At 40.3% G+C, this 17159-nt stretch overlaps 1 protein-coding gene across 3 annotated transcripts in view; it reads right to left on the bottom strand.

Moving 5' to 3' along the window:
- wwox (WW domain containing oxidoreductase) overlaps positions 1-17159 on the bottom strand; it is a 190564-nt gene that overhangs the window by 110607 nt on the left and 62798 nt on the right. For all 3 annotated transcript variants that reach the window (XM_058076314.2, XM_078790404.1, XM_058076316.2), the window contains exons 7-8: positions 12469-12654; positions 8331-8595 (exon numbers count right to left, since the gene is read on the bottom strand). In XM_058076314.2, the coding sequence (XP_057932297.2) occupies positions 8331-8595; positions 12469-12654 (451 nt within the window). The remainder of the gene's footprint in view (positions 1-8330; positions 8596-12468; positions 12655-17159) is intronic.

Below are 17159 nucleotides of genomic sequence, written 5' to 3'. Positions count from 1 at the left end.
TAGATTGCCTGGTTTATTTTTACACTGCTTGTTACAAATGTTAAAAGTTGACTTAAAACACAGCCCATACGGTTATTAAGGTTTTTGATTTTCATTTTGATTTCTGACAGATTAATGCCAGGATCATGAATGTACCCCCTTTTTTTTTTACAGGTTGCTCTTCTATGTAAAAGGGACCAACATGGAATATTCAATTTTCTATTGTCCCGAGTTAAACTGCAGTAAGGAGTAGTGTTCGGTTATATAACGTTAAAATGTCAATTAAAATATTGCCTTTGAAGTTCATCAAAGTTTTATGATGGCAGCAGTTTGACCCTGGAACAGATTAATTCTATTAGTTTTGAAACTCTCCTTGACCAACATACACATTTTCGCCTTTTTAAAAGGTGTACAAATGACACCGCTCCCATTCAAGTGGGACATTGTTCACATCTCCTTCACACTCATGTTGTGTAACCATGCAAGAGGGGGTGAATGACTGACTGCATACAGTACAGTAGCAGACTGTCAGCGTTTGATTGGTTCTTTATTGATCCAGACACGCTCTCCATCACATCAACTCATCCACATAAACCATTTACACCATTTCCCTGTGCAATGGAGCACACAACCAGGCCTCGGGCCATCTCTGTTCACCCACTGTGGCTCTAAAGTACGTGTGTGTTTCAGTGTGTTTTTCTTTAATGAAATGGTATCTCCTTGGACAATAATCCCTGTAACAGGATTGGGCAGGAGCACACATGTCAATAAAGCCAAATGGGATTGTATGCTTTTATCCGTCCCCACACAATTTTTCCCCTTCCCGTACAGGGAGAAGCAGCATAGCAGGGAATGTCTGGCAGTAATATCCCATTCAAAAAAAAATCTAAAAGTAAAATCATCACAAAGGCTCAATTGTAGTGTGTGAACCACTTTGACATAATGTCTAATGTTCTGTCTGCTTTCAGTTGAGGATGGAGCTAACCCCCTCCTGTGTAGCTCCTAATCATCCAAGAGGACTCTATTACAAGGGCCTGGCAGCTCATCTAACCCCACAGAGGAGGGGGGGGTGGAGAACGAGACCTCTGCTCCTCCAGTCTTTCCACATGGTTGAACACCACAAGCACATACACCAGTCAGTGTTACTTTGCAAAAGGTAAAGAACAATGTGCATGTGACGATGAGGCCCCGTCTGCAGGTAGCAGGTGAGAGCTGCAAAAGGCTGAGCAGAGGAGCGCCTCCATTACTCCTGACTGAACAACCATCTCTCTCATGCAGCAAGTGACTGCTGCCTGGTCAAAAGTTCAGCTTGTGCATATGTAAAAAGGTGGCCTGGTGCCCGAGGCAGGATCCTGGGTAAAATAATCATGCTAAAACGCGAAGAAGCAAGGGACTAGGCGAGAGCGCTGATGAACTGGCCCTGCTGGGGTTATATAGAAGTGTCCGATTGGACCACAACAACACCTCCATCCTCTATTACCAGCACCAGACCTCATTGCCTGCTGATCTCCATTAACGTCAGCGCTTTCTCTGCCTTATAGTTAAGACTATAGAGCTGATGAGTATATGCTGGACCCAGCTGCTAAGAGCCTGAGGGTACACTGATCTTCAGGGGGCAATCAGTCAGTCAACAAAATGTCACAGGGTCAGTGTTACAGCATGGCTGAGAGACGGCGACTTCAGAAAGGTTACACAGTCCCATTAATAAAAGCAGAGACAATTTATAATCACATTTTAAAATGTGCACCTTGTCTGCCTTGTCTGTTTTCACCTAACTCCTAACTTTAAAAATGCCACCCGCAGGCCGACATCATTAAAGGACTGACCAATAAATCATCTCCCTAAAAGTTGCTTTAAAAACTATACTTTCATGTATTATTTATTTATTGTAATTATTGTGTCCAATACACTGAATAATGTTATATTAAACACATAAACAATTTAAAAACGAGTTTAGTAATGTAATCAAATATACTTATTTAATCAAGTTATATAATCTTAATATTTATTATATTTAGTATGCATATATTTATTTACACTATTTGATATAATACAGCATATAAAAGATTGCTTATGACAGAAAATCAGTCTTGTCGGATTAAAACTACATTATAGACAAATAGCTGAATTTTGAGAGATTACATACAAATAAGAAATACACTCCTCATCATAATTTTAAGATCAGTCAAAAATTGCAGGAGCCAACTCTTGAGGCGTAAACACGCAGCCCGCGGGCCAAATGTGGCCCGCAGGACACTAGTTTGAGGCCCCGCCTTGATATGAAAGTTTAATGTTAGTGCGGCCCGCGCAAGTTTGATATGGATGCTGTATGGTATCATGTACCCAGAAAAAATTATTAAGTTTGATTAATGTTCCTGTTAAAAGTTAAATAACTGTTAATAGTTATCCTCCCTATACGTGTGGAAGTGGTAAGTTTTTGGCTATTTAAGTTTAAAGGAAATAACTTGAAGGCTACCGTTTAGGTCGCTAGCTCTCTAGTTTGCGAGTTAGCATGTGTCTCAAGACCCTGCAGTTGCGCAATATGTTGTAAATAAAAAAGTATAAATGGGACTATAGTCGTGTTTTGTCATGTCTACAGGGCTCTAATAATGCTTTGTTAATTTTAATCTGAAGAAAATAATTTGTCTACTCACCAACTATATGTGGTTTCTTAAGTTTTTATTATTTGCTGTTTTATTATTATGATTATGATTATTAGATTTATTTATTACTGATTGATTGATTTTCTTTATTCTTGATTTGTTTATTTTTCATCTTATTTTGTGCAGAAAAATAAAAATTAAGATATTTGAGAGCAGTGGAATGTTTTATCAGAGCTTTTATTGTAGAAAATCGGAACCAAAGCACTGAAAAATTTTGTATATTTTTCTGTTTTTAATAAATGCGTTTTTTTGGGGGGGAAACCTGATGCGGCCCAGCCTTGCCCAGACCCTAGCTCCAGTGGCCCCCAGGTATATTGAGTTTGAGACCCCTGGATTAGGCTGTTAGGCTTAGGGTGTTAGATTAATTGGCAACTCCAAATTGTCCATAGGTATGAATGTGAGTGTGAATGGTCGTTTGTCTATATGTGCCTGGTGATGACCAGTCAAGGTTCCGTGCCTCTCCCCCAAATTCAGCTGGGATAGGCTCCAGCATACTCCAGCGGCCCCATGCGGCATAGAAAATGACTAAGGTTCTAAGTATAGCTTCCAAGTGCAAAAAGAAGAAAACAAAACCAAAACAATGTCACCGGTCCTGAGACAGATGGTCTGATTGGCTGTCCATCAAGGCATGGGACAAGGTGCTTTTTCCTTCAATGGAACAATGGAGCTTCAGGTTGTGCAGGGGCGGCACTGTGGCCAATGTGGGTGCGTCGCCAAAAAAAATAATGCTGATGTTTTCATCAGATAGCCTATTAAATTCTCAATAGATTTCACTACAGAAAAAAATCAATAAAGATCACACACACACTTCCACTATCACAGATCAAATACTGTAAATCTAAATCTGCCAATCAAAACTTGAGCATTAATCACAGCAACTAAATCACAGACCACAGATAACAGCTGTTTCCTCTCATTCTTCCATCCTTCATCTCTCTCACACACACAAAGCCCATGCAAAGCACTGCAGGCCAGATCATTTAATACTGATAATCACAGCAAAGGATACAGGGAAAACTCCCACTCTAAACACGCTGAATTAAAGAAACAGGGGTTTACAGGGCCCCGGCCGCGCCATCTCTGATAAGTAGATGAAGGCACGGGGAGGGGAACATGATGTTAGCACGAGATAGTTTGGCTGATTAAAATGTCACGGCACTTTATAGATGCCTTTCTCAACTCAGCAAAATAGAATCAGCTTTGTGCATCAGTGGCAGAGTGGGCTGTGCTCTCTGTGCTAATAGACAAGTTTCTTTATAACACAAAAAGTTGAGGCAATCCCTGTATGTTTTTGGCCTTCAGGGCCATTAAAAAAATAATTATGGATCACTATTACTAAGTAGGGTATCTAACCAATCTAACCTCTTGGAAAACTCTAGTAAAATAGTTGTTTGTGTTGTCATTTAGGCTATTTTCGTCAAAAAATATTTTACAAGTCAATCAAAGTTCACATATTTGTTTAAAATAAAAGCAACATGGACTCAGTCGTTTGTGTCTTGTTTGTGCTAAACCACAGCTTTTTCACTTATTAAGGATCCAGCCTGTGGAAATTATGTCATTCAGCCCCCCCCACCTGGGTCCAAATCTAGAATAAATGTGTTGATCATTGGTGTTTCATTGGTGCTGGCTTGCGCAGACCTCACAGCTAGGAGGACCAGGGTTCGATTACACCCTCGGGCATCTCTGTGTGGAGTTTACATGTTCTCCCCGTGCATGCGTGGGTTTTCTCCGGGTACTCCGGTTTCCTCCCACATTCCAAAAACATGCTAGGTTAATTGGCGACTCCAAATTGTCCATAGGTATGAATGGGAGTGTGAATGGTTGTTTGTCTATATGTGCCCTGTGATTGGCTGGCCACCAGACATCATACAGCTACCATTATTATTTTTAAACGCTTGTTTTCTTTTTTAACTGCTAGTAGAGAATCTGACCTGTGTGAAGTTGCACCCCACAATATACAGAAAACTGATACATCGATTGTGCTGGATTGTGCTGTTAATTATGTAGTTAGTGTTACTTTACTTTTTTACTTTATTCTCTGGCAATTATGTTATTTAGTCTTCCCAATTTGGTCAAAGTTAAGCAAAAATGGTGGGGTAAAGTATTTGGTCCTGATTTGAAGAGTTTCACAATGTTTCAAGAAATAGCCTCCGGTGTTGACACCATCGAGAACCCGTGACTGTTGCCAAGATAGTTGGCCGTCTACTTTGTATTTAGGGGTGCACGGCAAAGTGTGGTTAGCACACAGACCACACAGCTGGGAGACCCGAGTTCAATTCCACCCTCTGCCATCTCTGTGTGGAGTTTGCATGTTCTCCCCGTGCATGCGTGGGTTTTCTCCGGGTACTCCGGTTTCCTCCCACATTCCAAAAACATGCTAGGTTAATTGGTGACTCCAAATTGTCCATAGGTATGAATGTGAGTGTGAATGGTTGTTTGTCTATATGTGCCCTGTGATTGGCTGGCGACCAGTCCAGGGTGTACCCTGCCTATCGCCCAAAGACAGCTGGGATAGGCTCCAGCAGCCCTGTAACCCTCGTGAGGATAAGCGGTAGAAAATGAATGAATGAATGTTTCTGTCGGTGCTGGTTTATGTGTGCAAGTGTATATCACTCCGCCTGTGTTCCCATAAATCAAAGCTGTGGTTTAAATGAGAGGCAGGTTATTTGCGCAATCACACACACAGGGGGGCTCTGTGATTGTTTTTTTTTTGGACTCGACATTCTGCTTATGTTTGCATCCCCGAACAATCTCCGCGGATCCCGAAAGTGTACGCAAGCAATTAAAGCGATAGCATCTTCATAGCCCCGCAACCAATAACTAGAAATAATATCACTGTTTTATTAAGCCCTTAATGTGGAGGGGGGGGGGGGGGCAGAAGGAGTGAGGAGTGGGGTCTTAAAGAGGATACACTTCCAGGGGTCTTATCATGGCCAGATTTAAATAAAAGCAAACGCGCGGCTTAAGGGTGTGCCGGGGCGTCTGTGTGCGTGTGTTTGTCTTTGTGTGTGTGTGTGTGTGGTCTTTATCAGAAACAAGTTTTAGCTAATGGCTGTGTCAGCGCTGCCAAATTTTAATTAGCAACCCTACCTTTGCCCTTTAATATTTACTAACATCTACACTACATTTAATTAAGCATGTGTAGAAGAGTCATCGCCCCTTTCTGGATCCACTCCGATAATTGCATGTACGTGCTTGCATTCAGCCTCCCCTCAAAAAAAAAAAAACAAAAAAAAACCCAAAAAGTACGCAGCTTTGATATCCACCAGGCTGCACTTAAATTTGAAAAATTGTCAACACAAACCTACAGGATAATGTGTTTTGGGGGCATACATACATGTAATACAGATATTATATTACCAGTTTTATACACACAAATGGTCAAAGATATATGGTTATCTTACACAAGTACAATGCAACCTCTGTTTTTGTACAGCCTGATTTTCATAGCATTTGGTTTTCAACATAACTTAACAAACACAAGACAGGAATCGAGCTAGGTCAGAGTGTCTAATGATGATTGTGCCTATTGCACAAGTATACAATCAAGTTAAAAAAAAACAACTACACAGCTTACACACTTACAACGTTATAACAGACTAGAATGAAACGGTATCTGTGTGGATCTTCTGTTCAAACCCCTCCACCTTACCCCAAAACAAAGTTCCGATAATGAAACTCTTAGCTGCCCCATCCTTACAGTTTCCTCTCAATAGCCACGTTTACATGAGGAGATTTTCCTCTTTCCGAATGGAATGACGTACCAGAAAACAGTGTATACATGGAAAGGAATATTCCAATCTCCAGTCTACATGCACCGCTATAATCAAACGGAATAGTCAATGGTGCATGCGCCGTAAAATGTAAACAACATCACGTGATTCATCGAAAATAGCGGACAAGAGCGTGATTGTTGGGACAGTTGCTACGCTTTTTTTAAAACAGCAACTTGAACGTTCGGTTCTTTTAAAGTATGTATCAAAAACGAACTGCTCGCCGCCATTTTCAAAACCTGAGAGACGTCTGCGTGTTACGTCACAGCTGAGCATGCGCTGAAAGAACGCACCCTGACAACTTTCCGATTGAGCGGGTACAAGATACCTCAATCGGATTGGGCAAAGTAATATTCCACCCCTGTGAATCCGATTACATATTCATTGGAATTGGCACTTTTCTTTCAGAATGAGGTGTAATTAACCCGAATGGAATTTGAATATTTGGGTCCATGTAAACGTGGCTATTGATAACTATAATGTGTTTACTGTGGTCTCTCAAACAAAGTTGATATTACAAAAATAACACATTTGAAAATCTTATAATCTTATATAAAAATCTTAGAATCTTATAATAATATTGTCTCCTGGTGCGGTCAGAGTATATACTGTATAACATCGAGCTCATTGTGTTAGTACCCACGACAGAGTACATGTTTGTGCTGTGAATTTACTGTAACCTAATAGCTGTAGTACACAGCATCCTGAACCCTAACCCCCACTGTGAGGGGGCAGAGTCGATCAGATTTGTATAAACAGTGACAAGGCAGGAGGAGGGAAACAAAATACAAAATATCTTCATGACCAAAAAACCTTCTTTCTTTTTTTCTATTTCTATTCTTTCGTTTTCCTCTATTCCATCCCGCGAACAAGACAAATAAAAAGCTGACTCTGGTATTAACAGTAAGTGAGTCACAATGAGACAAAAACAAATACTACAACACAGGGACTAGGCACACTGGAATGGGTCTGTAATGCTGTAGCAGTTGCTCTCAAGCAGTGACTGCAATCTATAGCCAAATGTACAAATCTATAAATCCACAAATCTGTATGTGTGTTCCATGAGGAATAGAATTTGGCTTAGCTCAGTATCTTATATTTCAGGTGTTTCCACTGTCAATGGGGGTACTGAAGTAACTTACCTTCACCTCTCAAGTGGGTATTGGTGGTAGGGTGGCGATATCGGAGGCACACTCTAGTATACTGATTGGTCAATCAACATGTACTATTTGTCTGGATATGGTTTGAAATGCGTTATTTTTGTACATATTTTGGTGGGGTTTTTTAATTTATTGTTTTGTTAATTTTATGTTGAAGTTCAAAATTCAAAAGTCACCCATTTTCCGGACTATAAGTTGCATCAGTCAAAAAATGTAGCATGAAAAAAATTAATATGTACAGAACTTTAAGTTGCATTTACCGTAATTTAGGTAAGGTGATAAGGTATAGGAGGAAATCAAACTCTTTGTCCTTGGGCCCTATCACTTTTATCATCTACTACCTTCCAAGTTCAATATAAATTTTCATTGCCATTGACACCAAAATCAATGCTGTTTTTGTGTTGATTTACAAAACACACTTGTGTGAAAGATGCTAACACAACAATTAAGTTTTTGCCTATTTGTTTTTAGTGTATTTGACAAAGAACAGGAAAATCCACGAGGCCTCCGTCCATCTATGTTTTCCTTATTAGTGGCATTTTCCATAAATTCAATATAATATTTGATTTCTATGTGGATGAACCCAAACTTTGCCAATTAAATTATGGGTTACTTAAGAGAAATTGTCCTTATCGACACTAAGTCCACTTAGTCAAATCAGGTTTTTACCCTTCCATTGTGTAGCATGGCAAAACAAACCACATTGAAGTAGGCAATTAAGTCATAAAAGTAAAAGATAGAACATTTGTACTTACCCAAGACTTGGTGAAAGGTCTAACCAGGGTGAAGAGGAAGGTCATCAGCCACCAGCTCCTGTGTATGGATGTGTACACCATATTCCCAGGATGCACTGCATTTGATGTGACCCCGTGAGGAGAGAGGCGCCGGTGAAGTTCGTTGCTGAAGAGAATGTTGCAGAGTTTGGCTCGATTGTAGGCCAGCATGGACCAGTAGTCCTTGCGAGCTGGAGACAACACAGCCAGGTCTACCTTACCACACGAGTCTAACAAGTCTGTGAACCTGGAAGATAAATCAGAGTGGGTATAATTAGAGTAAGAGGGAACTATCTCTGATTATGTGTGGGCAGATTTGTGGTACAGGCCGCACACATATCAAAACCATGATGTTCTTTAATTGCCCTGTGATAGAGCTGTTAAAATCCAGATGTTTGTCAGGGCCCTTTAAAAGTAACACTACTCGCCATGTTGTGTGTCGTCGCGCGTAGTCACATGGAAATTAAAAAAAACTACCCACCCTGTGTTGTATATGTGTATGTTGGAAACATGGAACACATCCTATACATACTATATTCATCAAGTCATTAGAAAACAACCAATCAAAATGTCAGCTGCTTCCTTGCCATTTTTTTACAAGCTGGTTGCCTTGTTTACTGTCGCCTTCCGCAACATCCTTGCTTGGCTAAATTACAACATCTGCAGGCGTTTCATTTCATGTGCAGCAACTTCATAACGACTGGAGCAGGCTGAGTTTGATAAATCTGACTTGAGTCACTAACATTTTTACTTGTGCAGTGCAACCTTTAATTAATTCGCTTTAGAAGGTCCAACTCTAACCGAAACGGACTTTAACCAAATCAAATTTTCCCATAAGAAATCATTAATTCATTAATTTTCTACTGCTTATCCTCACTAGGGTCGCGTGGGGTGCTGGAGCCTATCCCAGCTGTCTTCAGGCAAGAGGCGGGGTACACCCTGGACTGGTTGCCAGCCAATCACAGGGCACATATAGACAAACAACCATTCACACTCACATTCATACCTATGGACATACAATTTCATTCATTCATTCATTTTCTACCGCTTTTCCTCACGAGGGTCACAGGGGGTGCTGGAGTTTATCCCAGCTGTCTTCAGGCAAGATGCGGGGTACACCCTGGACTGGTCGCCAGCCAATCACAGGGCACATATAGACAAACAACCATTCACACTCACATTCATACCTATGCACATACAATTTGGAGTCACCAATTAACCTAGCATGTTTTTGGAATGTGGGAGGAAACCGGTGTACCCAGAGAAAACCCACGCATGCACGGGGAGAACATGCAAACTTCACACAGAAATGCGTGAGGGTGGAATCGAACCTGGGTATCCTAGCTGTGTGGCCTGCGCGCTATACACCGGCAACAGAAATCGTCGATAGGAAATCATGGAAATCCAATTACTGTATTGTCCGCATGATAAGCACTACTTAGGTGCACCGTATTATAAGGTGCATGCTAAAAAAAGTCAACGGAAGCAAAACAGTCCTTCAAGATAGAAGAGCATTTATGTTACATAGAGGATATTTGACTAGCTTTCTAAACATGTGGACTGCAGAACAATTGCTTTGAGGACTACACTCATTAAAAATGTTCTAATTCCTAATTGTACAAACTCAGAAGTATTTGACTCTGGGGGTTCCACCGTCTTCCGTTCATAAAAGCATGGAGCCATAGCTGAGGCTGCATCTGTCAGAGGTTATTTCATGAAGGATATCATCTCCCCTTGTATGAGCAGATCTGATGTGCAGTTGGGGGACAAAGTCAACCTGTACTGGGTCCAATTCCCCAGTAAGCTCCTGTGTGGCAAACTGATAAAGTGTCCAGGCATTACCCGTGAGTTCATCTCTCCAACGCTTGTTCCCTTATAGGTCAGTGCTTTAGCAGCAGACAAGGGGCTTAAGGGAATACAATATGCTGGCAGGTCAGGGGTCATACATTGCATGTGAAGGGAGGCTAAGTGAATCAACGGGAAAATCGGCGGACACTGAAAATAACACAAACAAAGAAGGGGGGAAGGTGTGACATCAGTGGGTGTAATATCGGTCGGGAATGAGGTGGACAGACTGGAAGATATCATGGAAGATATTGTCTATTTCCACTCTTTTTAACCCCCTGTCCATCTCATATGTCCCAGTGTGACTCTCTGCTGTGGCTTAAACCTCCTTTTGAAGAAGCCACATATAGGTGATATATAGTCTATATTGTGGGTGGAGTAAAAAGAATATAATATATCAATATAACGTACACCTATGTGAAGTATTTCCATAATGCCTCATATTAACAAGATCTCAGTGTATAGACTGGTCATATGTATATCTCATCTCGTTTCATATTATCTACATACTGTATTGTATATAACTCTGGGAAAAACTGTTGATTTTGTTAATACTTGGGTTGTTTATATTGTTTATTTTTCTATATTGTGTATTTTGTACTGCTTAACTGATTCTGTACTCTTGCTGCTGTGCAATGCAAATTTCCCCACAGAGGGACGAATAAAGGCATATCTTAATCTTAATCTTAACCTGTACAGTCAATGCACGCATTATTGTGTATTATCCTAGAAGGCTTTGGTAGTATTTTGGTGTTGTTTTATTATAGTTTTTATCAACACATTTAGGCTTCAGCCGCACAGTGGATGAGTGGTTAGCACGTTGGCCACACAATCAGGAGATCAGATGTTTGGGTTATCTCTGTGTGGAGTTTGAATGCTCTCCTCGTGCATCCGTGGGTTTTCTCCAGGTACTCTGGTTTCCTCCCACATGTGTAAAAACATGCATGTTAGACATGTTAGAATGTGTGAATGCCTGTTTGTCTATATGTGCCCTAGGATTGACTGGCAACCAGTCAATCCTGGCAACCCGCCTCTCGCCAAACTCAGCTGGGGTAGGCTCCAACCTACCTCTGTGACCCTAGTAAGGATAAGCAGCATAGAAAACAGATATGTGGAATTTAGCTTAATATCAAGGCTTGTCTTATACATTCTGATCGTCAACAAAATCCCTGTCCACTCGCTTTCTTTTCTTTGTAGGCAAGTTTAGCATCAATCAAACACTGTCAGGACTTTCTCCCTGGCATTTCCAGTCAGCTTCATCCTTTACTTCGCCAAAAGAATGTAATAATAGTGTGACCTTAAGTGAATATGAGTGTCAAAGCATCCCCCCTTTTGCTGTTCCACTCCTCTCATGCATGGCGTTCTGCAAAGCATAACTCATAACAGTGCCACCATTTGATCTGCTAGAACAAGTGTGCACATGTTCTTCTGGTCCCAGGTCACTCTGTCGAGCTCCAATCAATCACTCGGGCCGAACCTTCTGACTGACTGAAAGCTGGATCGATGTTACGCACCCCCGTTCACTGCCTGCACTACACACAAACCGGGGCTCGGCGTCACACAATAGTGCGAGACATCATGCTTGTCTGCTGTATGACTGCAAAAAAAACCATGACACTCGTGAAGTTACTGTGAGAAAAAGGACAGGGAATTGGGGAAGGAGGGAAAATGAGGCAGAAAGGGGCTGAGTCAGGGGGGGCTCCCATTGAACGCAAAGTACATTTTAGCTGATAAGTCCATCCATCATGTTGATGATACGTTTAATTTATAGTGACAGCGTGTGGTGGAAATGAGTTTTCCAGTGACTGAGGCTGTCATGTTTGACAATACACATTAAGTCTGATCTATCAGTTTGGGGCCAAAAGTAGCGAGCAAAGTCGTGAGCACTTCCTGCATGAATGGTCTTGGAGGCTTAACGCTTAAACTCTATTGTTCTGAACAGTTCTTTCTGAGCCAATAAAGGTCAGATGATGAGAGTACAACTTAATACAAAAACAACGTAATACAGCAGCGTGTTCTCACTAAAGAAATCTTGAAACTGTAATGTTTAGTCTTGGATCCAAGACTACATTCTTCTCCTTCTTGATTCTCTTAAACCTTGGTTGGCCTACCTTTTTTTAAAAAAAGCAAAGAACATGGCAGAATTCAACCTTCAGGGCTTGAAATCTGGTGTGGTGTGTGCAGGGTAATCATTTTCATGTCCACCACAGTTCTTTTATTGAACAACATGGAGTATGACAGTAATCAGACACATGGCAAAAAAAATAAATCTTACCTGTGGGACTCCGATGACACCACCACAACACGAGCAGGAACAGAGCGACGCAGCACGTCCTGGAGGCTCTGGACCAACAGGAAGTGACCCAAATGGCAGGTCTGAAAGGTGGACTCCAAGCCGTCCTCCGTCAGACTCCATGGCTGAGTGCACACCGCTGCGTTGCACACTAAAATATGCAAAGGCCTGCGGAAGAAGATGTGTATTGATAAAAACAAAAGAATGTCACTGGGGTCAGTTTCAGACAAGCTTAATATGCTTAAGTTAAGGCACAATTCAACACGCAAAACTTTAAATTATTATTATTTATTCAAAATTATTTAAATTATTTGTGCACTTTACTGTTTACGCTGTACATTGTTGGTCATATTTGATGTCATCTATTTATTATCCACATTATTATTATTATTATTATTATTATTATTATTATTATTATTATTATTATTATTATTATTATTATTATTATTATTATTATTATTATTATTATTATTATTATTATTATTATTATTATTATTATTATTTATTATTATTATACGTAATTGGTAATTTCACTGCTATGTTATTGTGCAATGACAATAAAGGAAGTCCATCCATCCATCCTATGTATCCTTACCTATCTATCCTTACTAGGATTTTTTATTAATTACATACGCTAACATCAATTGACCATTTAATGGATTTGAAATACTTGAAAAATGACCAAATCTACCAATCACGGTATAATGCAAGAAATTAACATATTTTAAAACCCCCCACCAGAGATCGAGAAATGGCCATTAAAAGCGTCTGATTGACAGAAAATGTGGTGCACCAGTTCATCATGAATGCAATCGGCCATTTTGGTTTGCAGCCCTCCAGACCAATAAAAACAATCTATGGGCTACAAAGGATCCTAGCTCCACACATCCCTGGCCTATGCCATGATGACAAAAATGAAAAAAAAACATAATCCTTTTTTTAATCAAATAAATGAAGAGAAAATAAAATCACGTAATTTTAGTACACAACATTGCTGGAGGTAATGGACAGAAAAGGCACAACTTGTGGAGTGTGGCCCGGGTCCTAATGCACTGGCCTAGTTAAACAACATATGCACACATAACCACAATGCATCTCCATACTTGTGTGCCAATGAAAGCAGAGAGCTAGATTGGTCCGGGCAGTAAGTAAGAGATCCTTGTCGGTGACAGCATCGCTCCAGCGAGCTCGAAGCCACTGTAACACAGACGAACAATCCAAACACACCCCACCAATTTTTAATTTCTTCCATTAGAATTAATTATGAGGCCGGAGGCAATTTGTGTACCCTGTGTTTAAGACTGCCTACTGGATTAATTAAAAACTGGATGCTGGAAAATTAATGCGCGGATTGTTATGCCCCGCTATAATGAGCCATCCCATGCTATTACATAGGAGTGTACAGTAGCGATCACCTTCAGGCCTCCCGAACACACAAGGTTCATTAAAGAGCACAAACCTAGTCAACTCCAAGAACGCCCACCTCAGCATATCTGCAGCGGGACGCACTTTGGAGCAAGTGTTAAAAATATAATAAGGTGAGGAGACACTGTATAAGCAACGTCGTCATGGTACAAGAGAGCACAGACCTCTACCAAGGTTTCAACATTTGTTACTAACCAATCAACATCCAAAATTTAACATAGGGTATAGAAATCTAAATTCAGAGAAAGAGCACAATGTAATCCTTCATAAGTGCAGTACAGGAGTAGATGACCACAATGTTGACCATCAGATATCCATATCTTGCTGTAGTGTATGTATATGTAGAATTAATGTTGTTTCTACAGAGATATAAGTGTCTTAACTTGTTAAATGTGATATTCCATCAAATTTGGCGTTGTTTGTGATGCTCTAATAAATACAGATAGTTTTTGGATTTTAATTTCCCACTTTTACAATGTCTTCTGTATTAAAATATATATACAGTCATGGGGAAAATGTTCTTTATTGCCTAGTACAACTAAAGGTACATTTGTGTTTACAAATTTAACTAATAAAAGTGTAATTTAAGAGTCTATATCTATCCATTTACATGTTTTTCTTGATAATAACCAAGAAATAGCTATGGCATTGTACTGCAAAAAAACAATGCTTTTAGGCATCCATGTTGTCATATTCATTGTATTCTTCAGGTAACATACTGGTTTAATTAACTATTTCTATGACTATTGGCAACACATTTTTATGAAAATATGCTTAAACAATAAACCTTGTCCAATACAAAAAGAGGTTGGTAGTAAATTCATTCATTCATTTTCTACCGCTTATCCTCACGAGGGTCGCGGGCGTGCTGGAGTCTATCCCAGCTTTCTTCGGGCAAAAGGAGGGGTACACCCTGGACTGGTCGCCAGCCAATCACAGGGCACATATAGACAAACAACCATTCACACTCATATTCATACCTATGGACAATTTGGAGTCACCAATTAACCTAGCATGTTTTTGGAATGTGGGAGGAAACCGGAGTACCCGGAGAAAATCCACGCACAGAGAAGGAGAACATGCAAACTCCACACAGAGATGCCCAAAGAGGGAATCGAATTCGGGTCACCTAGCTGTGTGGCCTGTGCGCTAAACACTCGATCACCATGCAGCAGTTTATGTAAATTCGATTTTGATATTTTTTTCTCTCATTATTTTTAATGGTGTATTTCCTATGTGGACAGGAAAAAATAATTGAATGAGACCATCCTTTAACAAATTAAAAAATAAAGAACATTCACACTAAAAATGTAAAAAAAATAAAAAAAACACACATACAGTGTAGATACATAAATGTATTTATTTGTGGAAAAAAAAATCCTGTTAGTCGCACAAATTTTGCATCAAAATCACCAAATAATCAACTTTTCTACCTTTGGTGAAGGCTGAGTGTGCTTTTAGTGTAAAAGGCCTGTTAATTCAACTGCCCACCCGTTAGTCCCTCTCTCATAAGCACAGTTCTAATGAATGTCTTTAATAGGCCTGTTGCCACCCAGCACGGTCCCGCTCTCCACATTAAGGCCTTTCACACAATACAGTGTGCACTGTGCAATCTCAGCGCTGGTCAAACGAGGGTGTTAACTACCAAACAGGGAGACATGGGTTTATATATTTACTTTAAATAATGCCCCTGGGTGCGACCCCTGACCTCCATGATAATGTGAAGCGGCAAGGAGGAGATTGCATGTGTGTTCAAAAGAGAGCTGGGCCCAGACTGTTGGCTGTTATCACTGCATTTTATTGTTGATAAAAAAAACAAGCAATACATGTTACACTAGAGTAGAGACTTACATATACAATACGTGTACATTGTGTGTGATGACTACTGTGTATCCTCAAAGAGTGGCCTCCAATATGGCTCAGATTATTTTGTCTTGGGCCCAGCCAAAGCTGTCAACGGCCCTCGGCGTCTATATTGGAATTTTTACTGTAACAATAGTTACACATTTCAGAAGTTACGGCCTCCCTTCAATTATGTTCTGTTTCCAATTACCGGGTTACCTAAATAAACGCTCCCGGCTATAGAATAGAATAAATCTTTATTGTTACTGTCACAGAGTAAAATTAAAGTCTTTCTGGTTTTCTCTCCATTATAGCATTAACTACTAATTGTAAATATAAGGTGGAGTCTAAAATTTAAAATACTGACTATCTCTCGCCTGAAGTCAGCTGGGATAGGTTCCAGCATATCCCCGCAACCCTAGTGGAGATAAGCGGCATAGAAAATGAATAGCTGGATGAATATAAATATGTAAACTACAGTATGACATTTCAGTGATTTTAAAAAAGAGTGTGGAGGTATTAAACAACGTGTGAGAAGAGAAAGTGTAAAGTTGCATTACACATTAGGTGATATTGTACAGGTATTGTAATTATTCATTCATTCATTTTCTACTGCTTTTTCCTCACAAAGGTCACAGGGGTGCTGGAGCCTATCCCAGCTGTCTTTGGGCGAGAGGCGGGGTACACCCTGGACTGGTCGCCAGCCAATCACAGGGCACATATAGACAATCAACCATTCACACTCACATTCATACCTATGGACAATTTGGAGTCGCCAATTAACCTACAATGTTTTTGGAATGTAGGAGGAACCCGAAGGAAACCCATGCATTCACGGGGAGAACATGCAAAACCCACACAGAGGGTGGAATTGAACCCTGGTCTCCTCGCTGTGAGGTCTGTGCGCTAACCACCAATGGATAATCAGAGCATTTATGGTAAGTATATGGTACCAATTCCTTGTTTACCAATCAACAGACATAAGCATGGCAAACTCCCATCTTACATTCCTCGCAGTTGAGTAAATAAACCCTACTGTTACCTTTCAAGGAAATGCAGTATTTATGCAGCATCCATTGCATGTACACTAATGTTTTTAAAATGACAACAGGATAATCGCTCCGAGGAAGAAATACCCTGTGTTAATTACGCAACAGTCAGTTGAAATCGTAGAAGGGCCGCTCTGTCAGCGCCGCTCTCCATCAATTACATTGAGATGAAATTGCTCTACATTGAACAATATCAATATCCAGGTAATTTCATTTCAAAGGACAGGCAATTAAAGCGGAATCAGGGTCAATGGAACACAAAGCAGCGTGAAAGCCACTGACTAAAGCACTTAAAAGCAAGGGAGTGAGAAACGAGAGAGGAAAAAAGGAAAGGCAAAAACGCTCCAATTACATTTC

This window comes from Doryrhamphus excisus, linkage group LG1 (assembly GCF_037039965.1).
Source record: "Doryrhamphus excisus strain RoL-2023G ecotype Guam linkage group LG1, RoL_Dexc_Guam_v1.1, whole genome shotgun sequence".
In the NCBI taxonomy this organism is placed as follows: domain Eukaryota; kingdom Metazoa; phylum Chordata; class Actinopteri; order Syngnathiformes; family Syngnathidae; genus Doryrhamphus; species Doryrhamphus excisus.
This window is presented reverse-complemented; position numbering and strand designations above follow the sequence as displayed.